This window comes from Micropterus dolomieu, linkage group LG10, assembly GCF_021292245.1.
Source record: "Micropterus dolomieu isolate WLL.071019.BEF.003 ecotype Adirondacks linkage group LG10, ASM2129224v1, whole genome shotgun sequence".
NCBI lineage: Eukaryota > Metazoa > Chordata > Actinopteri > Centrarchiformes > Centrarchidae > Micropterus > Micropterus dolomieu.
In genome coordinates, this window is record NC_060159.1 from 28,900,229 (window position 1) to 28,923,599 (window position 23,371).

The 23,371-nt window shown below is 45.7% G+C and overlaps 2 protein-coding genes and 2 long non-coding RNA genes across 4 annotated transcripts; 3 read left to right on the top strand and 1 right to left on the bottom strand.

Moving 5' to 3' along the window:
* The first annotated feature begins 42 nt into the window (after positions 1 to 42).
* LOC123977359 lies at positions 43 to 1,066 on the top strand. The gene is made up of 2 exons (XR_006826634.1): positions 43 to 404; positions 890 to 1,066. It is a non-coding gene; the product is annotated as an uncharacterized LOC123977359 (long non-coding RNA).
* A 7,740-nt stretch (positions 1,067 to 8,806) lies between these two features.
* On the top strand, positions 8,807 to 11,231 carry ccr6a (chemokine (C-C motif) receptor 6a). The gene has a single exon (XM_046059985.1). The coding sequence runs from the start codon at positions 8,994 to 8,996 to the stop codon at positions 9,921 to 9,923; it is 930 nt and encodes a 309-aa protein (XP_045915941.1). The 5' UTR covers positions 8,807 to 8,993; the 3' UTR covers positions 9,924 to 11,231.
* A 3,090-nt stretch (positions 11,232 to 14,321) lies between these two features.
* Positions 14,322 to 15,507, top strand: LOC123977364. Its single transcript, XR_006826640.1, has 3 exons — positions 14,322 to 14,408; positions 14,688 to 14,789; positions 14,870 to 15,507. It is a non-coding gene; the product is annotated as an uncharacterized LOC123977364 (long non-coding RNA).
* A 371-nt stretch (positions 15,508 to 15,878) lies between these two features.
* On the bottom strand, positions 15,879 to 19,045 carry LOC123977341 (kelch repeat and BTB domain-containing protein 11-like). Its single transcript, XM_046059953.1, has one exon. It carries the CDS (start codon positions 18,706 to 18,708, stop codon positions 17,524 to 17,526), a length of 1,185 nt encoding a protein of 394 aa, XP_045915909.1. The 5' UTR covers positions 18,709 to 19,045; the 3' UTR covers positions 15,879 to 17,523.
* Positions 19,046 to 23,371: the final 4,326 nt, after the last annotated feature.

Below are 23,371 nucleotides of genomic sequence, written 5' to 3' on the forward strand. Positions count from 1 at the left end.
TGTCAGCTTGTTGTAGCTCCCTGTCAGTTAGCGAGATGTTAACCAGCTCATTAGCTCATGGGGCTCACCTGGTGTTTTGTTCACTTGTTCAAAGAGCTTGGTTTCACTTCAATAATCAAACATTTATAGATTGAATGACCGTGGTTCCTCTTCAGAGAGGCCCAGAAACAGGCTTCTTCACTGTGTATTGTATTGTGTAAACTAAATGACAAAAAGCTTCATAAACGTCACAGATAAAACATCCCTGCAAGCTGCGTTTATCAGCATGACCCCAAACGCAGGTGGAAGTTGGTTTAATGCACTTTCTCTGCTCCAGCCATCGGTCAGATCTCTCCAAGAGCGAGCTCAGCATCGGGGAGGAGATCGAGGAGGTTTCCATCGAGGGACCCGACAACAGCGACAAGGTGAGCCCTGCTTCAGGTTTCACCTGGGTGCACCGTGTCGTCACGCTGCAAGAACTGTGATTGGCTGGCTTGGTAGCATCATTTCCTCTGAGCCCACAGGAAGTGCTCCCTGCTTTGAAGCCAGTTTTACTAGCGGACAAACAAGCCGCTGTAACGAAGTGGATCAATATTTTTGAGTGTCACAACCAGGCAGACACGACATCAGTTTGATTCTTTCGGTTGAAAACATTTTAAGGTCTAGAGCTGCGCGGTTATTATTTTACTCCCTTTAGTCAAGTGAAAGTCCTGGGTTCTAAACCTTACTGAGGTAAAAGTAAAATGTTTCTGCTGCAGTTGTTTTAACTCCTTTACATCCTATTGGGTGGTTGAATGTGCAGCAGTGCATCATGGTCTATGAGATCATTGTGTTTGAACTGTTTGTACGTGATGTTATTTTAGACCGCTCGTGCTTCAGACCTTTAAATCCCGTCTGTTCTGTTGTGCAGTTCGACGACACCACTCAGGACCTGAGTGTCTCCCAGCTCAGCCAGAATCATGGCGCCGACTACATGGAGGAGGTGGCCTGACCGTCCCATCACCCAGCACGGTTCCCATGATGCACCTCTTTGTATCGTCCATATTTAAATCTGTACAGTTTCAGCCAATAAATGTGTTTGTTTTGAGCGGCTGTTTCCTGCAGAGTTATTTGACTGCTGGCGGGTCCTCTGATGTCTCCAATGATGTGAATTTAAAGTTTCACTCTGTTTTTAGTGTTGGAGTATTTTTGATTCAGCGACATGAACCCCAGCGTCAGACCGAAGGCCGCCCAGTGGGGAGTCCAGGTGCCAGAGTGAGCGACAGGAAGTGATCAGCAGTGACTTAAGTACACATCGTTGTTGTTTTAAAACAGCAGTTTGGTCCTGATCTCCTCCAGCAGCTAATTATTCATGCGTTAGAAGCTGTGTGTAATTTACTGAGAAGGCCCCAGAAACCACTTAGCAACCTCCCTGAACACCCCAGCAATGTTTTTCACATCCACTTAAAAGTTTAGGACGCTGCCCAGCAGGGCTGGACTGGGAGAAAAAATCTGCCCCGGACCCCCCTCACCAACACACCATCGTTCCATTTAAGGGCTCAGATCAGTGTGATCAAACACTTGGCCCACGCGACAAGACAAGAATATATTTTAATATTTAGAAAAACACATGTAGGGCTATTGATGAAATAGTTGATAGGGGGGTCTGGGGCTCCTCCCCCAGAAGGTTTTGAGCTTTAAATACTTAATTTCCTGCATTCTGGGGACACTTTCTGCACCAGAGAAGCACAAAATTCGGGTGGCAGGTGACAATTCAGAATATAAAAATATGATAGAATATGATTCAGTTGTCAGCAGCTTATTATTGTTTTGCTGTCTGTGCTTTATGAGCCGGTCGTTGGCCTGTTTTTTTAAAAACAGACGCTGGGCAATAAATCAATAACGATAATTATCTAAATATCATTTTCCTCATGAACAAAATAACAAATGGTCAATAAGTGTTTGATTGAATTCATTTGAATCAGGAACGAATCAGCACTTAATGTTTCTACTAAGATATTTATTTTGTTGAGGAAAAGGGACTGAAAACAGATTGCATGTTTGTTGAGAAGAGATTTTCTCAGAATAGTTGTGAATGTTCTGCCTCAGATTTGTGAAGTGATCCACTGTTTGGCATCAAGTGTTTGTTCTGAGCAGAAAGAAAAGTTTCAAACCACATTAACTTTCACTCAGGAGCAAAAATCAGCCTTTAACGCTGAAAGTAACCCTAATGATTTGACTTATTGTGATAATTATTGATATCGAATGGCATGAAATATTTTTATTGTGATAACATTTTTGGCCACGTCGCCCAGCAGAATTGTGGACTTGAGTCCCAAATATGATGACTTTAGACTCAAAATCGCTTCACTTGGACTTGATGCCCAAATATAAATTATAATCAAAAAACTCATCAACATTTAATTCATGAAGTTATTGGACTTTTGTTGCCTGAAACTGTCCCTCTGCCTGTTTTCTGTGCAGGTTAATCAATAAAAAATAATTTCAGTTTTAACTCTTGTTTAGGACTTGAGACCTGACTCGGACTTGTTTTGTATTGCAGGTTTAAATATGAAAAATAATATTAAATATTGAATTAATATTAAATAAATATTATATGAATGATCATTAAATGTATTTAATATTAAATAAATATTAAATATAATATTATTTTATAAGTTTTCTGTAATGTTATGTTTAAATATACAAAATAATATAAAAAATTGAATTAAAATTAAATAAATATTAAATGAATGATTATTAAATGTATTTAATAATAAATAAATAATAAATATTTAATATTTATTTAAAAGTTTTCTGAAATGTTTAAATATGCAAATGAGGCCGTTTCTAATGCGATGTGCATCATATCTATTTAAAGAGCTGAAATCTGAACTGTGGATTAAATCGGGTTTAAAATGATTGTTTTTCTGAGGGGATTCTGGATTTCTCTTTTTACTACTTCATAAACAATAAAGAAACATTTTTGTAATCAAATGTTCTGTAATTCAGGCTGTGAATGAGAAAAGAACAAACCTTCAGACTACAGTCAGGAATAAACCTGCTGAAGAGAGAACGGAGACGGTTCCTCACATTTTCAACACTGCAGGTGAACAGGGTAAAAAATTTCTCACATTAAAACTGTGAATTTAGGAGAAATCTGCACAGAGACAAACTTTCGTTAAATAATGTGTTTATTTAGTCTCTTCTGAAAGAAGACGTGTTCAGGCAGCTGATTGAGCTTCTGTTAATGTGCTCAGTGTGACCCAAGACCTAACAGAGTTCTACACTTCTTATATTTTATATTTCACTCACTGGGAAACTGAGAGATTAGTGTAAAACAAAGAAAGCGGGGAAATGAAAATGCTGAAGGACTGAAAAAAGAATTTCGCTGGTTTATTTACATGTTTGTGAAATTAGCAGTATTGAAAGCAGCTGAATCAGCTGATAGCAGTTCCTGTTAGCAGCTTTAGGAAATCTGTCTCATCTTTAAACACAACCCTGTCACATCTGCTCACACACACACACACAGGTGTGTATATGTGTGTGATTATTAAAGCTTTCAGATCAGCCAGCGGCTGCAGGGATTAAACTTTAACCTTAATGAGCAGTTTCTGAGGAAACCTTTAACACCAAAGAGAGGTGACAGAGCGAGCACTGCTGAAACAGAGAGAGAGAGAGATGAAAGAGGAAGACGTTCAGAAACACACACACACGTTTCCCGTTATCAGCAGTGTGTTCAGCGAGCCGCCGCCGCACCATCACCTCCTCCATCACCTGGCCGAGCGACGAGGGAAACCAGCAGCTCCCAGACGTGAGTTCTGCTTTTCACTCCTCGTTTTCTTCGTTTTCTGCAGTTTCTTTCTGGCTCGCAGTCTGACCTCCGCCGGCCACTTCTGCTTTCTGTCTGTCTGAAAGATCTGAAATGATGCAGCTCCCGTTTATCTAGCTCAGGTTTTTGGTTCTCGTCTCCTGACTTTGGGGAAACGTGAGATGATGTTATCTGTCCAATCTGCCTGATAACATCTAACGTCGTCCCACGAGGCTGCGTTTAGTCTTTTTATCTCTAACAGGATGTGAAGTTTAAAGAAAGATGATGTATTCAGTTTAAACCACAGAAGAAGTGCCAAAATGCTTCACGTGAGCCGACGAGCAAACGTTAATATCAGCTGCTGCAGACGGACAGAAAGAAACTCATTTCACAGTAACCCTCCAGTTTAACATTAAACAGAGCTGCTACTTGTACACAAATACTGCACTAAGGTATACGCTCTACAGGCTTGTTGCTTTTAAAAGAAACTGTCTGCTGTGTTTTGACAGGCGTTTAGAAGAATAATAATACATTTCATTTGGGGGACGCCTCTGTATTATTATAACTAATAATGAGATAAAATACCTCGTTCAGGATCACATTCCCGTCTGTGAGCTCTGATCAAAGCTCTCAGCGTCTGTTTCTGCCGTTACACCTGCTCACAGCGTCTGCGGCTGTTTGAACCTACTTAAACCTGCAAGCAAAACGAGCTCCTGTCAGTCTGACGCAGTGAAGTGCATTTATTAGCCAGGTGAAGCGGCTACATCACACACCTGGTACGAGGGAGCGAAACTGGAACGTGAAGAAATAGTTTGAAAACGTTGCTGCAGCTGAGTTCACGCCAGACGTGTGACGCGCAGGGAGCCAGCTGCACAGCTGCTTTGTTAGACATCCTGAAATAATAAAACAAATAAAACTAGAAGTTTCAGTGTCTGTGACCCCTGACATGAGTCACAGGACGGGACTCTCTGATTGGTTAGCGTACAGAGTTGATTGATGATGAGAACGTAGAGTGGAGCCCCCTGAAAACTGACCTCGTACTGTTACCGTACACAGAACAGATAGCTAGTGCAGGAAAGTACTTGTACACACCCACAGTACAGCTCAGCTGAGGGTTTCAGGAAGTCCTTAAACACACCTGCACAGGTGACAGGGCAGGTTGATGATGTCGGTGTTGGTGAGAAAGCGAGCGCTGGTTTAATGTTTCTCCAGGTGACATTTGAATTACGGGAAGTCAGAGAGGACAAACTGAGCTGCGGCTTAATGTTTGCATCGTGTCCGGCAAGCAGAAGTAGAGAGCGGGAACACGAGGCGTTTGAGGAACTCGCCGCTTCTAATTAAACTAGTTTGTTATCTGCCGCCTGACAGAAGAGCGAAACCGCGGAACAGGGTTTATTTCTGAGAGCTTCATGTGTAGAAAGTTCCTGAGTGTTTACAAGCAGATTCAAGTCCGTAAGGCCAGATGTCATGAAGTCAGAGTTACTTTATGAGGATTATTAAAGCAGCTTCACACCACATCCAGCTGAGGTTTGGAACAACAGCTAAACTGCAATGACCAAGCACAGTTAAAGAGTGCTGGACACTGAGGCGGGTCAACAAGCGATACGATGCTGCAGAACGAAGCTAGCTGCACCTTTAACAGCAGAATAAAACCACACAGATGCATAAGAACAGTGTGAACGTCACAGCGGCTGCAGCCACAAACACACACAGGCTGCAGAGCAAAGAGCGCAGCCGACACACCGCAGAGACCACACACTGCATTTACTCATCGAGCTGACGCTGTTATCCAAAGAGACTTCCAGCTGCTGTACATGTCAGAGGTCGCACGCCCCCGGAGCAACGAGGGGTCTCGCTCAGGGACACGTTGGTGTCTCACAGTGGGAATTGAACCCGGGTTTCTCACACCAAAGGCACGTATCCACTGCTCCATCACCTCCCCACCTCGCTATGTAATGCAGTGGTTGTATTTAATGAACGCCAACGTGTGAGTCTGTGCAGCCCAAAGTCCAGAAGTCTGCTCAGGTCAACTTGTTTGCTCCACCATTCTCAGTCCCACTAGAACCAGTCCACCTCCAGACTGGTTCTAGTGGTCGGGGTCTGACTGCAGGGTCGGGGTCTGACTGCAGGACTGCAGGGTCGGGGTCTGACTGCAGGACTGCAGGGTCGGGGTCTGACTGTAAGGTCTGGGTCTGACTGCAGGACTGCAGGGTCGGGGTCTGACTGCAGGGTCTGGGTCTGACTGCAGGACTGCAGGGTCGGGGTCTGACTGCAGGGTCTGGGTCTGACTGCAGGACTGCAGGGTCGGGGTCTGACTGTAAGGTCTGGGTCTGACTGCAGGACTGCAGGGTCGGGGTCTGACTGTAAGGTCTGGGTCTGACTGCAGGACTGCAGGGTCGGGGTCTGATGTGATCTTTATCTCCAAAGCTGAACCTCTAATAAATGGTCTGACTGAAATGTGTATGAGTTATGCTGTGATTATGAAAATCATTTGCTGAGATATACGCGCAGGTATTTTCCATAATGATTAAAAAGGGCCAGTAGGGCTTCGTTTCCCCTGTCAGTTCATTAAGTCCATATCGGAGCATACAGAAGGCTAATAAGCTGAATTATTCCTGCACACGTCCTGTTTGTCTGTTCACACCAGGCTCTGCGGCCGACCTGCGGTCTGACGTTACTAATCGTGCTTAGAATAACTTATCGCTTCGTGAACTCTTTGCGACGCAGGTCGGAAGCTTAAAGTGCTGCACAAACTTCTGTCAGTCACCGAGTTTTGGTTTCCCCACGTGGGTCCTGATGATGCAGGATCACAGTCGTTAAAGCTGTCCAATCAACAAGCGACCTGTCAGTCTGTGTAACGTCACGGTTACTCCTCTTGGTTCGTGTGTGAAACAGGAACCGGACCAGAACTAAAAGTGAAGATCTGTTGTTTCAGGAGGTTTATCTTCTGACCGGACTCGGCGTCTCTTTGCGTTGTTCCTCCCCGTTCTTCTTCCACTGATCTGAAATCATGAAAATCTCCCTAAACGTCTTCAGCAGACCTGTGAGCCTCTGCCTGATCTGCAGGAGGCACATTTTAATCGAAACCTCAGAGAACAGAAGAAACCACATGAACTGGGTCACTCAGTGTTTCAGACTGAACTGACCTCTTTTTCTGCAAACTTCCTCTGAGTGTTCAGACACCTGAGAACAAACATTCACACGTTCACCACCTCAGCCGACCACAACTGGAACATTTTCATCACTTCTTACCAGCTCTGACATTTCTGCTGCTTTCGTAACATTTAAATATCGTGTGTAGATTACTCTGGTGGTTTTTACATCAGACGAATAAAAGTCAGAGTGAAAATGTTCATTTCTGTTTTCTGATAAACATCAAACAGGATATTTCAGCAGGTAGAAGATCCAGAATCTAAACTAAATTCACAGGACTGTCTGAGCTGCACACACACTTTAGATTTTACAAATGTCTGCTGTTGTTTAAAAGATGCAGAGTCTGATCGAACACTCGTCTTCAGCATCAGTCCCACGTTTCACACATTCTTCTTCACGTTTACATTAAACTCTTTTATATGAAACGATCCAGCTGACGGTGATCATCGTCTCTGTGATGGAGGAGGTGTTGGTTGTGTGAGCCAGAGCTTAATAAAGCATCTCCAGGTGGAGCAGCGTGAAGGCAGCCAAGAAACTGAAGAAGAAGAAGAAGAAGAAGTTGTCCTCAGGTGGTGCACACAGAACGCACGCCGCTCTGCATTAGACTGAAGCCTGGTAGCAACGTAATAAAAAGTAGGGATGAGATATAGCATTAATTATTATACCAATTACCAACCACTTTAGCACTATTCCACCGACATGAAGCTCCTTAACAACAGATTTATTGGTCAGGACTTAGTCTCAGGATCTCTCCGTCCACAGAAAGTCTCTTAAACAAATCTAGTCCTTCTGTCATTAGGCCTTAATGGGTTCTTAACTGGAATTCAACCCAGTGAAACAGGCTCCACGCTGGGCTCTGACGCTGACCTTGACTCTCAGCTCTCCAACAAAGCCATAAAGTGATTGTTACATCAGATACCATCTGTGAGGAAATCAGCATTAAAAATATGGAGACGCTAAATTTAAAATACGGTCAACAGACAGCGAGCTACTGTGGCTGACTGACAGCTAGCTCGTTTGCTTACAGACAAAATGTTAATTTAAAAGATGCTTTTGTTCAATGGGCTTCTGTCTGTGGAGCGATTTATAGAAGCCCTATGGAGACACAGCTAATGTTGTAGCTCGCTCCCTGTCAAGTCGCTTATAGCAGCTTTTGTGTTCGAGTTTAACTTGGATAACGTGGATTCAGCCTCCATGAGTGAAACAAAAGCTACAGCTGACACCAGGTTAGACAGGGTTCACATTCTTGCGGTCAGTATGACAAGCTGCTACCTGTAAACTGGTTCAACAAGCTGTAACCTCATGATCAGAGACTCCATCTCCGCATTCTCCACTGAATTCCTCAGAGGGTTTAACTTTCAATCTCTACAGCGTCGGGACTCCAGTTGTTGTTCGTCGTCACGCTGAGAGCTTTACTTCTGCTTAGCGTCCGGCTTTAACAGTCAGCGTCAGTGTTTGACTCAGTTTCTAAAGGTACAGTGTGACATTTAGTGAAATCCTCTGCTCTTTCTAGCGGAGAGGTAAATGTGAAGCTACAGCTGGCTAGCTTAGCATAAAGACTGGAACCGAGGGGAAACGGCTAGCTCTGTCCGAAGGTAACAGATTCCACCTATAAGCACCTCTAAGGCTCACTGATCAGCACGTTAATAATCGATTCATTCGTTCAAAAACCAGCTTGAAGGCGAGTTACACAGTTATGGCTGTCAGTAAATGTCCCGCTAATCTTTGTTTTCTCTCTTTATCCCCGAAAACCAAAATCTTTTGCTTGATTTTACAAACGTTCAAACTTCAGAGTGAATTCATGAGAAATCCTCACAGTTTAATCTTCTGTCTCTGCTCGCTTTGTTTACAGCAGAAGAAGAAGATGGCCGACTACTCATACGACCAATTAAATTACACCCTTAATGACACCTATGACTATGGCAACTGGGTTGGACCCTGTTCTCACCAGAAAAACCACAGCGTGGAGCTGGTGGTCGGCCCGTACATCCACTCCATCATCTGCATCCTGGGCTTTGTGGGGAACAGCCTGGTGATCGTCACCTACGCCTGCTACAAGAGGGCCAAGTCCATGACCGACATCTACCTGCTCAACGTCGCCATCGCAGACCTGCTGTTCGTGGTGTCGCTGCCTCTCATCGTCCACAACGAGCTGTCGGAGTGGCCGATGGGGAACACGGCCTGCAAGCTGCTGCGCGGCTCCTACAGCGTGAACCTGTACAGCGGCATGCTGCTGCTCGCCTGCATAAGCACCGACCGCTACATCGCCATCGTCCAGGCACGCCGCAGCTTCAGACTGCGCTCGCTGCAGTACAGCCGCGTCATGTGCACCATCGTCTGGGCCTCCGCCTTCCTGCTGTCCTTCCCCACCTTCTACTTCTACAGCAGGTACGAGCCCTCCCACACCCTGGAAGCCTTCATGGAGGACACGATGGTGAACCAGACCTCCGAGGCTCATCATTACGTCTGTGAGTTTCAGTTTTCGGACAACTCCACCGCCTGGATGACCAAGGTGGCGGTCCCCAGCACCCAGCTGGCCGTGGGCTTCTTCCTTCCGCTGCTCATCATGGTCTTCTGCTACACCGGCGTCATCATCACCCTGATGAAAGCCAGAAACTTCCAGCGGCACAAGGCGGTGCGGGTGGTGCTGGCCGTGGTGGCGGTGTTCATCATTTGCCACCTGCCCTACAATGTCACGCTGCTGTTCGACACCGTCAACATGTTCGGGGAGCAGACGTGTGAATTTTCGGACGTCATTCTCACTGCCAAGACGGTGACGCAGACCATCGCCTACCTGCACTGCTGCCTGAACCCGGTGCTGTACGCCTTCGTCGGGGTGAAGTTCAGGAACCACTTCAGGAGGATCGTCCAGGACCTGTGGTGTCTGGGGAAGAGGTACATCGCCCCACGCCGCTTCTCCAGGGTCACCTCCGAGATCTACATGTCCGCTCGCCGCTCGGTAGACGGATCCAGCGACAACGGCTCGTCTTTCACCATGTGAGGACGCCCGGCGGGCTCGTCCGTCTGTTGTGGACCAGGAACTTCCCTCCTGAGCCCAAAGATCTCTGGAGCTCAGCTTGGGGCCTGCTGGTCTCTAAAAGTCCAAACCTGACCCGAGCCTGTAAATCATTTTGTAATCCTGTGTTGTAAATCAGAGGGGTTTAAATCTGCAACAGCTCTTTCATTTTTACTTTTTTAACCTCTTCAGGACTTAAAAAACTTTTGAAACGAAACAATCTGATAAGGAAACGTCCGTCTGGCTGAACTGCTCACAGCTCCGAGACAAACTGACCAAACGTCGCTTTGCTTTTAGAAGAGCTGAGTGTCTCTGTCCTAGAAATGATGCCCACACGCCTCCTGGATCTGAAGGAAACCCATCTGCTGTCGGGACTATCTGTATTATTATTTTGCCGTTCAGGAGGTTTCCGTACTGTGCGTGAGCCGAAGGTCAGAGGTCAGGGTGGCTGGTTCGTCAGCAGAGACCCACGTGGTGTCAGCCTGAGATACTACACCACTTTGGTTCAGGAAAGACTGGGCTTTGGGTTCAAGACTGGAAAGGTCAAGAAGTCCAGTTTAGTGCTTCAAGTCTGTCATTGAACCATGAAGACCCCTTATCTTTCCTGAACCTGAACCTGAACCTGAGGACGGACAGTGGACTCAACAGGGAAAACCGCAGTGTGACAACCACGTATCTCCAATTTTCCATTCAGTTTCCACGAGCTTGTTGTGCTGACGTCTTCCTTCAGGTTTTAAATGATTCATTTTAAAAGAAGAATCGTCAGCTCACAGGGCAACAAGTTCATCTTTGGAGACACGTGGTTTTTACTGGACGGGGGTTGTATTGCTGGTTTTTGAGAATCCGTATGTTTAGAGATGTAACAACGTCTCGGCCAATTAGATCCTTATAAAGAGGATTCTGTTCCTGCTGTGGAGAGAGGTTCGATGTGACCTTCAAAATAAAATCAAACAGATAACTGACACAGTAAAACACATTTAAAATCACTTTTAGACTTTATTCAGCAGTTTCACTCTGATCCGCTCTCACTCAGCAGCTTCGCTTTAAACTTAATCAGCTGACAGATTATTGTCGGGATTAAAACCTGGACCTGGAGCCAGCTGAGAGTCTGAAGGCTTTGGATTTTGTTTACATGTTAAAGTGTCAGACTGAACTCTGTAACCTCAGGTGAACTGCCTCGCTTTGATTTTACTTTCTGCTTCCTGTAATCGCTCTTTATCTTTTAGTTTCCTGTTCCTGTAATATTTGAGTTATGTAACATTGAAACTGATGAATGTGCTGTTCATATCTGAGTTGGACTTTACACAATAAATGTTTTCATTCAAACTCTTTTTATTTGTCTCGTACGAAACAAAGAAACTTCACCAACTCTGTGTTTCTGACTCGGCACCAGACGAGTCCACAAAGATTGATTTCATGACGAGGTCTCACTTTCAGCTCTGTCAGGAGGATCACTGCTTTTATTTTGAAACTCAGTTCACAGTCCATTGAGTTCAGTGATCTGAAGACCTCCAGCCCCCCGTTTCCAGAGAAGAAAAACAGAAGTGATGTATGAAACGTGTGAACCCCAAATTAAACTGAAAATAGCACAAAGACTCTTATCAGACGCTGAAAGTGAGACCTGGTCCGGGATCTGAGGAGACTGCTGGAGTCTGGAAACTGGAACCTTCTCCTGTTCCTGCAGTTCTCAGCTGCTCTTCAGTCTTTGTCGTATTTGACGTTTGATAATGCAGCAAAGGTTTTCACTGGCTGACAGTCGGTCTGCAGACGGTTTCCTCCTCAGATGGTCGAGTTTCTTCGCAGACGATGGTTTTCTCTCGGCCTCGTTCCCTGAGTACAGAGCTTTCCTCTGACGGCTCTGGACACTGGGAGGTCGTTCATTTTAGGAAACACTTTATTTTCGTCTAACTTCTGTAGATAATAAAATGAAGCAATATAATTATAGAGAAGAGTTTTGTTGTCAGTTAACTTCTGCTTTGTGATGACGGTGCAGCTAATGAGCCAAAGCTCCGCCCCCAGAGGCCAGAAACTCAGGACCAGCAGCTGCACGTCCTGCTGGGACGCTGAACAGGTTTCAGGTCCAGAAACTCAGAGAGGACGGAGACAGTTTGTCAGCAGGAGAGACGCTTTATTGATTTGTGCAGAGTGCAGAGGCTCCGGTTTAATCGGTGACTTCCTTTCTTGGCACGAGAGCTTTTCTCTTCTGTCTCTTCGCTGTTTTGTTATGTTTCATAAACTCTCTTCTTTCTTTCTGGCACCAGTGATTCTTGTTCCTTCAAGCCTGCTGAACTGTACCAGCCTCCCGACTCATTAAGAAAGCAGTCACATCAGGAGTCCAGCCTGCGGGGCGACCCCCCCCCCAACACACACTGTGGGTTATTATATCAGTGCTCACAGTTAAACCGCCGCCCTGCACATGAAATATGAACGAGTCTGTTCACAGTGAAGCTTTCAGATCGTAAACAGTCGACAGTTCATCACATTCAGGCTGAAACACAGCGGCTCAGTCAAACTGCCGGCTCAGACTCCACAACATCCCTGTCTCTGTCTCTGTCTCTGTGTGTGTCTCTGTCCCAGTCTGTCTCTGTCCCAGTCTGTCCTCTGTCCCAGTCTGTCCTCTGTCCCTGTCTCTGTCTCAGTCTCTGTCCTCTGTCTCAGTCCTCTGTCTCTGTCCCAGTCCAGTCTCTGTCCCAGTCTGTCTCTGTGTGTGTCTCTGTCCCAGTCTGTCTCTGTTTCTGTCTCTGTCCCCGTCTCTGTCTCTGTTTCTGGCTCTGTCTCTGTGTGTGTCTCTGTCCCAGTCTGTCTCTGTTTCTGGCTCTGTCTCTGTGTGTGTCTCTGTCCCAGTCTGTCCTCTGTCCCTGTCTCTGTCTCAGTCTCTGTCCTCTGTCTCAGTCCTCTGTCTCTGTCCCAGTCCAGTCTCTGTCCCAGTCTGTCTCTGTGTGTGTCTCTGTCCCAGTCTGTCTCTGTTTCTGTCTCTGTCCCCGTCTCTGTCTCTGTTTCTGGCTCTGTCTCTGTGTGTGTCTCTGTCCCAGTCTGTCTCTGTTTCTGTCTCTGTCCCCGTCTCTGTCTCTGTTTCTGGCTCTGTCTCTGTGTGTGTCTCTGCCCCCGTCTCTGTCTCTGTCCCAGTCTCTGTGTGTGTCTCTGTCCCAGCCTCTGTGTGTGTCTCTGTCCTCTGTCTCAGTCTCTGGCTCTGTGTGTGTCCCAGTCTCTGTCCTCTGTCCCAGTCTCTGTGTGTGTCTCTGTCCCAGTCTGTCTCTGTTTCTGTCTCTGTCCCCGTCTCTGTCTCTGTTTCTGGCTCTGTCTCTGTGTGTGTCTCTGTCCCAGTCTGTCTCTGTTTCTGTCTCTGTCCCCGTCTCTGTCTCTGTTTCTGGCTCTGTCTCTGTGTGTGTCTCTGTCCCAGTCTCTGTCTCTGTCTCTGTCCCCGTCTCTGTCTCTGTTTCTGGCTCTGTCTCTGTGTGTGTCTCTGTCCCAGTCTGTCTCTGTGTGTGTCTCTGTCTCTGTCCCCGTCTCTGTCTCTGTTTCTGGCTCTGTCTCTGTGTGTGTCTCTGTCCCAGTCTCTGTCTCTGTCTCTTTCCCAGTCTGTCCTCTGTCCCCGTCTCTGTCTCTGTTTCTGGCTCTGTCTCTGTGTGTGTCTCTGTCCCAGTCTGTCTCTGTGTGTGTCTCTGTCTCTGTCCCCGTCTCTGTCTCTGTTTCTGGCTCTGTCTCTGTGTGTGTCTCTGTCCCAGTCTCTGTCTCTGTCTCTGTCCCAGTCTGTCCTCTGTCCCTGTCTCTGTCCTCTGTCTCAGTCCTCTGTCTCTGTCCCAGTCCAGTCTCTGTCCCAGTCTGTCTCTGTGTGTGTCTCTGCCCCCGTCTCTGTCTCTGTCCCAGTCTCTGTGTGTGTCTCTGTCCCAGCCTCTGTGTGTGTCTCTGTCCTCTGTCTCAGTCTCTGGCTCTGTGTGTGTCCCAGTCTCTGTCCTCTGTCCCAGTCTCTGTGTGTGTCTCTGTCCCAGCCTCTGTCTCTGTCCCAGTCTCTGTGTGTGTGTCTCTGTCCCAGCCTCTGTCTCTGTCCCAGTCTCTGTGTGTGTGTCTCTGTCCCTGCCTCTGGCTCCGTGTGTGTCCCAGTCTCTGTCCTCTGGCTCTGTCTCTGTGTCTCTGTCTCTGTCTCTGTCCTCACGTTGAGATCCTGTTTCCTGCAGAATCAAACCACACGTCTGCAGGATCAGAGCGGCTTTAACCAGGATGAGGTTTACTTCAGAGCAGCAGAGAAACTGCCGGCTCATCAGCGTTTAAAAATCTCCTCACAGTCTGAGACTCTGGTTTAATCCTGCGTGGAAGAGGTGGGCGTAGCCATGGTGACGTCACCCGTTGGTTTGTGGACCGCCATGTTGAGTTTTTAGCACCGGACGTGACCACATTTGGACGAGACAGCGTGGCTCAGTGTGGAGCTGGCCAGCTAGCTCAGCTATGTGCATCTGTACGTTCAGCCTGCAGGTCAGTGTGACCCAAATCTGATTTTGCCCTAAAGCCTCCCCTGCTTCCTGGTCTCTGTTCCTCTAAATGGGACCATAATTTACTAAATGAACATCATGCTGTGTTGAAGAAGACTTGAAACTAGAGACTGAGACCATAAACTCATCAGGAAAGTGTTTACTGAGGGAATAAATCAGCTGACAAGTAGAAACAGTTTCTCAGAGACGTGAGGTTTCCTCTGGTTACTTCAGCCCCTGTAAAATATAAATAACAAAACATTCTAGATATTAATGTTTTCAGCTGCATCAGATGGAAGACGTGTCTTGAAGCCGCTGCTTCCATCAGCCCAGAGCCGCCGCCTCACACTCTGAGACCTGCTGTCAGCGTTCAGGTGTGGAACAGGTTAGTTTATCATCTGATAATTATTTCAGAAATGAGCGAATCAGAAGTGGAGACGTCTGTAAACCATAATCCATCTGCAGGTTCTGGCTCCAGCGCAGGAAGTGGACTCAGGTCACGTCACCGTCATCAGATGCGTCCTTCCTTTAAATGACAGAACGACACAAAGACGTTTCAGCCGTCAGACAGAAATAGAGCAGCTGTCCTCTCCACAGACAACGACGATGATGATGATGATGATGATGATGATGAAGCTGCTGCAGGGAGGCGGCTCAGTTTGACCTTCAGACTGAACAGATGGACTCAGCTGGACCTGCTGTGTCTGTTTCATGTTCTTATGTCCTGGTGGGGACTCGTGTCTGGGTCCAGGTCAGAATCAGGTCCAGGTTTGGGTTAGAGTTCATTTAGTCACTGAGAGGTCCCCACAAGGCTGTGTGTGTGTGTGCGCGTGTGTGTGATGTGTTCAGGGACCTCTCGGTGCGATCATCATCAGCAGGCTGCTCAGCGTCTCCGCTGGCAACAGGACCGGTTCTGTTTAAACTCTGTGGACTGTTCGGTGCTGCAGCTGCATGGATTATTAATAAAAACCTCATCCTGCGACTCCAGTGAAGTTATACTGGTACATCATATGTACACATGCAGTACAGTTTTCCTCTTTATAAGGCTTTTAATATTAAAAACTGTATCTCAAAGTCTTTTTAAAATAAAACTGGAAAAACTACATTTTCATGAAATTATGACTTTATCTGAAAGTGTTAGATTTTTCTATCAAATTGGAATATTTCAGCTTTTTAATGTAAAAGTACAAATTAATCTTCAGATATCACAATGTTTTCTGGTGCGACATTAACGTCCAGGTCCAAATATTAAAACTTTTAAACTTTTATTAAAAGTTTTAAATAAATTTAAAACTCCTTTTAAATCTGATGCTCTGACATAGATTAATATTTATATTTATATCATAAATAAAGCAGCTACAACATGTTTATGCATCAAGTATAATGTATATAATAATATATATAATATATATAATAATATATATAATATATAATAATATATATAATAATAATTAAAATAAAGCTCTGACAGCTGTTTTACTGCAAATGAGTACTTTTATTTGATGAAGTACATTAGGCAGATAATACTTGCATTGTAGTATTGCTACATGAGTACATGATCTGAATATTTGTATACCACATTCAGAAACACTCCCGGAGTTCCCAGCATGCATCTCTCTGCTGCGACAAAGGTCCAGTTGTTCAGACAGAACCTGGTTACCATGACGGCTGCATGCATCATGCTGCGTTCTCATTGGTCAGTTAGACACCGTGTGACCCGAGGTCTAGATTCTGGTCCGGACCCTGGTCCTGTGTGAGCTGTGGTCACATCAGACTCAGTGTTAAACCTTCATGTTCAGACTGAAACCAGCTCCAGACTCTGCGGCTCAGTTTGGTGCCAGAATCCAGTCAGACCCACTTTGGTTCATGTGTCACTAACCAGGCCTGGACGAAGTACTCGGATACTTTACTTAAGTAAAAGTACTAACACCTCACTGTACAAGTACTCTGTTCCAAGTAAAAGTCCTGCCGTGGGGATGTTACTAAAAGTATGTGAGTGTAATCAGGAAATCGACCTCTGACTGTTTTATTATGATATTTAGATCATTTTTATTAATGATTTCGTGTAAATCTGGATTTTCCTGCTGTTTGTTGAGGCTGAACTGTTCAGACTGCAGCTGAGTTTCTGTCAGTTTAAACCTCAGAATGATTCAGACACATTAAAATACTCAAATCTTCACATCAGATGTTTTAAATGGAAGAAGCCTCGGGTACCTGCTGAACTTTAACTTGAGCTCTAATTTAAACACGAACTTCCTCTGCGCTGTTCAAAGGCTGTTTAACGGTTACTAACTATTCCTGTTTTATTGGTAACAGTGAGTCTGATTCTTAGTATTTATTTACTAGCAGCACAATTATTGGTTAGTTAGGGGTAACCGTGCGTCACCCTGAAGCGCTTTGAGTTTCTATGATACAAGTACTGCATTATTATTATTATCACTAGTACACAGTAACTTCTAAATAAGAAGCCCAGAAGTTTTTAAGGACTAAAGGTTAAACGTCAGCAGGAGCCAATCGGCTGGGAGCCACAGACAGGAAGTGGGACAGAGTGAGGGACGGACCGACGGGTTGCTGGTTTGAGTCTGAAGAAGAAGGTTTATGTTTGAACAGTCTGTCTCTGTCCTGTCAGAGTAACAGTTTTGTGAAACACATCATGAATTCACAATAAACCAATCAGGACCCAGATTTAACTTTAACATCTGGGTTTAAAATCATCACGTCACGTTGTTTTGCTCCTCCCATTTCTGTGATAAAGGGGGCGGGGCCAAGAGTACCTGGACCAGGTGGGGAAAAGATTCAGGTTCAGGTTTGTTTTACCTGTTTTCAGAAGGTCGGGTGGGCGGGGTTTAAGTGTACACTGTGTGTCAGCTTTCAGGAATTGTTTAAGCCCCGCCCACCCGAATCCCCTGGATCAAAAACTGCATCAAGGTTCTCAAACATTCACTTCCGTCCAGAGCAGCCGGATCCGGACCTCTGGGGTCCAGATCTTTAATCTCATGTTTTCATTAAAGGAGGTTTTGGTGAAAGTCAGACCGGAAGGCAGCGCGGCGGGAAGGCGGGTTACTGGTCTTAGTCTTTAGTCCGGGTTCTGGACCAAAGGGGGTTTATCCCGGGGCAGATCATTTGTTCAGAGAGAGGACGAAGGGCACCAGGGTTCCTCTGGCCTCTGCGGGGGAGGGCAGCACATCCGGCAGGAAGCCCTCCCGCTCTTCCCGCACCTCGAACCGCAGCGTCTGGCTCCGGTTGACGCAGTAGATCTGGTCCCCGAGCACCGCGCACCGGAACGGCAGCGGGTTGTGGAGCGGGAAGGAGGTGCCGCCGTGCCACACCTTCACCACCGTGTTGTACTTGTACACGCTGACCCCCGCGCGCTCCCGGTCCACGTCGAAGCGGTACACGAGGCTCCGGTGCGCCACCATGTCCGTGGAGCGCCGCCGGCTCTCGTTGAACGGACACTCCTCCCACTCGTCCCGGCGGGAGTCGTACCGCAGCAGGCGGTAGAAGAGCGAGCCCCCGGACACGAACAGCTCCCCGCCGCAGGAGGTCGCCTCGTGCGCCACCGCGAAGGAGCCTTTGGGCAGCGGGGCCACCGGACTCCACCTGTCCGCGCGCGGGTCGTAGCGCTCCACCGTGAACAGACACTCCCCTCCGATGGCGTACAGGTAGCCGTCCATGGAGACCAGCCTGAGCTGGCAGCGGGGCTGGGTCAGCGGGCGGATCTGGCTCCACAGGCCGGTCAGCGGGTTGTAGCAGAAGACCCGGTCCGACGCTTTGGAGCGGCCGTCCCCGTGCGCCCGGATCCCCCCCGCCACGAACAGGTAGTTGTACATGGTGCACATCCCCGAGCCTTTGGCCGGGACCTCCTCCGGCAGGCCGGTCAGCACCTCCCACTGCTGCCGCTCCGGGTGGAGGCAGAACACCCGCCGGTGGTTGGAGTCCTCCGGGGCGGCCAGCAGCGGGCTCTGCGGCCGGCTGTTCTCCCGGCTCCCCCCGCGGTCACACACCTCGCTGGTCTCGGCCACCGCCAGCACCTTCCTCCCCTCCATCCTCCGGGCCAGGATGTGCTCCCGCTCCCCCGCGGTCAGCCGGCCGTACACCCCGGGGCTCCGCAGCACCTGCAGGTAGTTGTCGCTCATGTACCGGTAGACCCGGTCCCTCTCGCGCTGCGATCCGCCGCTCTTGGCTTTTGTCAGGAGCTCGTAGCAGTTTTCTGCGCTGATCTGCTGCGACGTTTCCGCGGCCCCGGAGCCGAGGTGTGAACAAAGAGCCCCGGCGGACCCCTCCTCGCCCTCACTGGCCTCCATTTGTTCCGGATGTGCTGCGGATCAGATCGATCCCGGTCAGAGACAATTATGCGTCTGGAGATCCAGACTTCTTTCTCTCCTCGCCACAGTGAACGCCCCTCTCACTCCTCCTCTTCCCCTTTATTCCCTCTGTTGCTCCAAGTTTCCCTTCTTCCTCTTCACACACAGACCTGATCCGCGTCCTGGTCGATAAACGTCCCTTCCGGATCCCCCATCCTCCGCCGCTTCACCGGGGCGCGGCGGCCGATGAAGCGGGGCTTCCCCTCCTGCTGTCAGGGGAGGTTTGCTGCAGAGCCCGGAGCTTCTCCGCGGACACAAAGGCGCGCAGTGACCGCGGGCTCGGAGCTCCACACTGGACTCTGTGTTCCGGAGCTGACGCCCCTCCGACTCTGAGGAACCACGAGCCTCTGCAGAACCTCGAAGGGTTCCTGCTGCTGCAGAACCCGTCGGGAAAACAATGCGTTCTTTTACCGCAGGTTCTACTGCAGTACTCACATATATTACTACAGTGAAAGTAGTAATACCACAGTGTTTAAACACTCAAGACAAGTAAAAGTACTGCATTCAAAATCTATTTAAAGTGCTGAAAGCAAACGGCCCACTGAGAATAATCATATATTAAAGGATTATAATGATTGATTATTGATTATTGGTGTCAGCTCAGTTTAATATGTAATATCATTTATCAGCTGATTGCATCAATAATCTCAATCTGTAACTCAAGTACTCAGATGCATGTAGTGGAGTAGAAGTACAAAGCAGTAAAGTACACAAGGGCTACCTCAGAATTGTACTTTGTGACAGTATTTGAGTGTGAATTGCCCTGATGTGGGACATTTTTTTGCTTTTTCAGACTTCTGTGGCATATTGCGATGTGAATATATTAATTATATTAAACACCCAGCACCATTTTAAAATCCTCAGGATGTGTCCTAAAGAAATCAAAAGACAACATACAGATAACACTTTCCTAAAGGAAATGACAGACACAGACACTTCCTAATATAATAACCTTTATTCATGTAAAATATTAAAACTTAAGTTAGTAACTGGCTTGATTATGGATGAATGAAACATTAATGACTGAACATCAACTAATAATATGTAAATATCATATGATCGTTTTGACACCAGCCTGTGTTATGAAAAGAGTTAAAAGCACCATCAGAATTTCTGACTCTAATTTATTTTACTTCACAACAAACACAAACACAAAGGTTTTTATCCTGCCTTCTGTTTCTCACTCTGCGTCTGAAAATCTCTCCGTGTCTTTCTCTGCTTTGCCATTTGAAATACATTTAAATGAATGAATCATTAGATGCATAAAATTAAGTGTATTGGTTTTATTGTTTTTTAAATTAAGAGCTGTTTTTTCTACTCCCTCCACACACACATCCCCCGAAGAATTTCCCATGTTAAACATGTCGTACAGCATTCTAATACCTAAACACTGAAATATGTCAATATGTCACTGGTCTTTCCACCAGGTGCCTCCTCCTGTTTGATGATTGCTCCACCCTCATGTGACATTCACCACAGCTTTGGCTAACCAGTACTTTTACTGGTATTCCTGTATTTATGGGGGACCTCCAAACACCAGACCTTAAGCGTCCCACTTTAGGGAAATCCACCCTAAATGTACTGAGTTATTTTCCACCAGCTCAGAAAAAACAGTTTTGTTGGCGACATCAGATGTTTTGATCCAAGAATCTGATTATTGGAGTTCTGATTAATATTTTCAGTGATTCTTGTGTTTTTGAATTGATTAGTTTGGTCTTTGTAAAATGCAGCAGAATCAGAGGTGCGTTTACTCAAATACTGTACTTATTAATTACAGGTACTTGTACTTTGCCTGAGTATTTTCTCCTTCTGCTTCAGTCAGATTTTTACACATAAAGAGTTTCTAAAATCTGATGTTTGGATCTAAATGAAACTCCGGCAGTTTATAAAGTTCAGCTGGTACTTTAGATGCTGGCAGAAATTTAACTGGAAACTAATTTAATAATCTTTGAAGTCATTTAATGTAAAAACATTTAATGTGAAGATTTTCTGTTTTTCCTTTTTATTATTTGAATGTGTTTGAATCATTCTGAGGTTTAAACTGACAGAACAAACATGTGAAGGAGCAACCGAGACGACATCTGTCAGAATAATCATTTAGTGGAGGAAACAATCAGCTGACTGATCAATGATGAAAATCAGCAGCTGCAGTCTGAACCTAAAGATAATCATCAAGTAAAGAACCAGTACTGTAGTACTGTAGTGCAGTACTTTAGCACTGTAGTGCAGTACTGTAGTGCAGTACTGTAGTGCAGTACTTTAGTACTATAGTGCAGTACTTTAGTACTGTAGTGCAGTACTGTAGTGCAGTACTTTAGTACTGTAGTGCAGTACTGTAGTGCAGTACTGTAGTGCAGTACTGTAGTGCAGTACTTTAGTGCAGTACTGTAGTGCAGTACTGTAGTGCAGTACTTTAGCACTGTAGTGCAGTACTGTAGTGCAGTACTTTAGCACTGTAGTGCAGTACTGTAGTGCAGTACTTTAGTACTGTAGTGCAGTACTGTAGTGCAGTACTTTAGTGCAGTACTGTAGTGCAGTACTTTAGTGCAGTACTGTAGTGCAGTACTGTAGTGCAGTACTTTAGTGCAGTACTGTAGTGCAGTACTGTAGTGCAGTACTTTAGCACTGTAGTGCAGTACTGTAGTGCAGTACTTTAGCACTGTAGTGCAGTACTGTAGTGCAGTACTTTAGTACTGTAGTGCAGTACTGTAGTGCAGTACTTTAGTGCAGTACTGTAGTGCAGTACTTTAGTGCAGTACTGTAGTGCAGTACTGTAGTGCAGTACTTTAGTGCAGTACTGTAGTGCAGTACTGTAGTGCAGTACTTTAGCACTGTAGTGCAGTACTGTAGTGCAGTACTTTAGCACTGTAGTGCAGTACTGTAGTGCAGTACTTTAGTACTGTAGTGCAGTACTGTAGTGCAGTACTTTAGTGCAGTACTGTAGTGCAGTACTTTAGTGCAGTACTGTAGTGCAGTACTGTAGTGCAGTACTTTAGTGCAGTACTGTAGTGCAGTACTGTAGTGCAGTACTTTAGCACTGTAGTGCAGTACTGTAGTGCAGTACTTTAGCACTGTAGTGCAGTACTGTAGTGCAGTACTTTAGTACTGTAGTGCAGTACTGTAGTGCAGTACTTTAGTGCAGTACTGTAGTGCAGTACTTTAGTGCAGTACTGTAGTGCAGTACTGTAGTGCAGTACTTTAGTGCAGTACTGTAGTGCAGTACTGTAGTGCAGTACTTTGTGACTTCCAGCTCGTCCAGATGTCAGAGCAGCTGCTGTGCAGGAGGCAGATCTGAGAGACGAGATGTGAGAATCTGAAATCGATCACAAAGCAGTCTGAGTTTCAGCCTGGCTGCACAGATGAACCCGTTCTTTACGTTACAACTCAGAAGGACGAAACTTTCAGAGCTTTAGACTAAACAGCGAGCTGCAGTTTGAAATGTTTTCTTATCAGTTTCACAGGAAGAGGAGATGAAGGAAGGAGATTTAAAGGCAGCAACAGCAGGAGGAGTTGATAAGGAAGCAGCTCAGTCTGAGAGCTGAACAAACTGAAGTAAAGGACGAGAGGAGACAAACACGTCTGAACAAACGGCTCCATCTAGTGTCAGAAACTCAGAACCACAGAGACTCTAACAACCTGCAGGGACTTTTTATGTTTTACTTTATTTATTGATGGTCAGATGAACTTCATGATGTGTGCGCATGATCTAAGTCCTGTATGGTCCGAAAGAAGGACGACTGCTGGATGAATAAATAATTAATCAAATTATTATTATATTCATTGATTGATATTTTAGTAATTGTTTTGTTTTTACATTTGATATTGACTTCTTTTAAAAAATATTATTATTATTTTTTAATCAATAATTTTTTTTTTGTCTAATACACCCACACACACATTTACGGTATTATCTATTTATTTTAATGTTTAATATATTTTTTCACCCACACACATGCTTACTGTTTTATTTATTTATTTTATTTTAATTTGTAATATATTTTTATTTTTTAACACACACACACACTGTTTTATTTATTTATTTTATTTTAATATGTAATATATTTTTATTTTTTAACACACACACACGCTTTGATTACTTGTTTAATGAAATGTATGGGGTTGATTGTTCCTATGTAGTTTGTATGATGCTTTATTGTTGTTACACATTCATGCCAATAAAGCTAATTTGAATTTAATTGAATTGAAAGGCTGTTGGGGTGCAAAGGGGACCCAAACTGAACAAGGAAAACTTTTAAAAATAAACAATTAATAATAATAATAATAATAATAATGAATCCCCCCCACCGCTGGTAACAATTCTCCTGCAGGAACCTTAAAGCTCCTGTTCTTCCTCCTTAAGGTATCGAACATCAGACAGCAGCTCTTCTCCTCCAGCTGCTGCAGAGCAACACGCTGCTTCATGTTGAGTCCAGTCTTCTCTCTGGGTTTGGTCTCCAGCAGCTCCGCCAGGTTCTGCTCTCTGACTCAGGCCGTCTGCTGCTGTCTGCTGGTCAGCAGCTCGTGGTCGAGGCTCTGAGAGGAACGAGACTGTTTCCAGGTGACAAATGTCTTTATTTATTGGATTTAACCAAATCTAGACTGA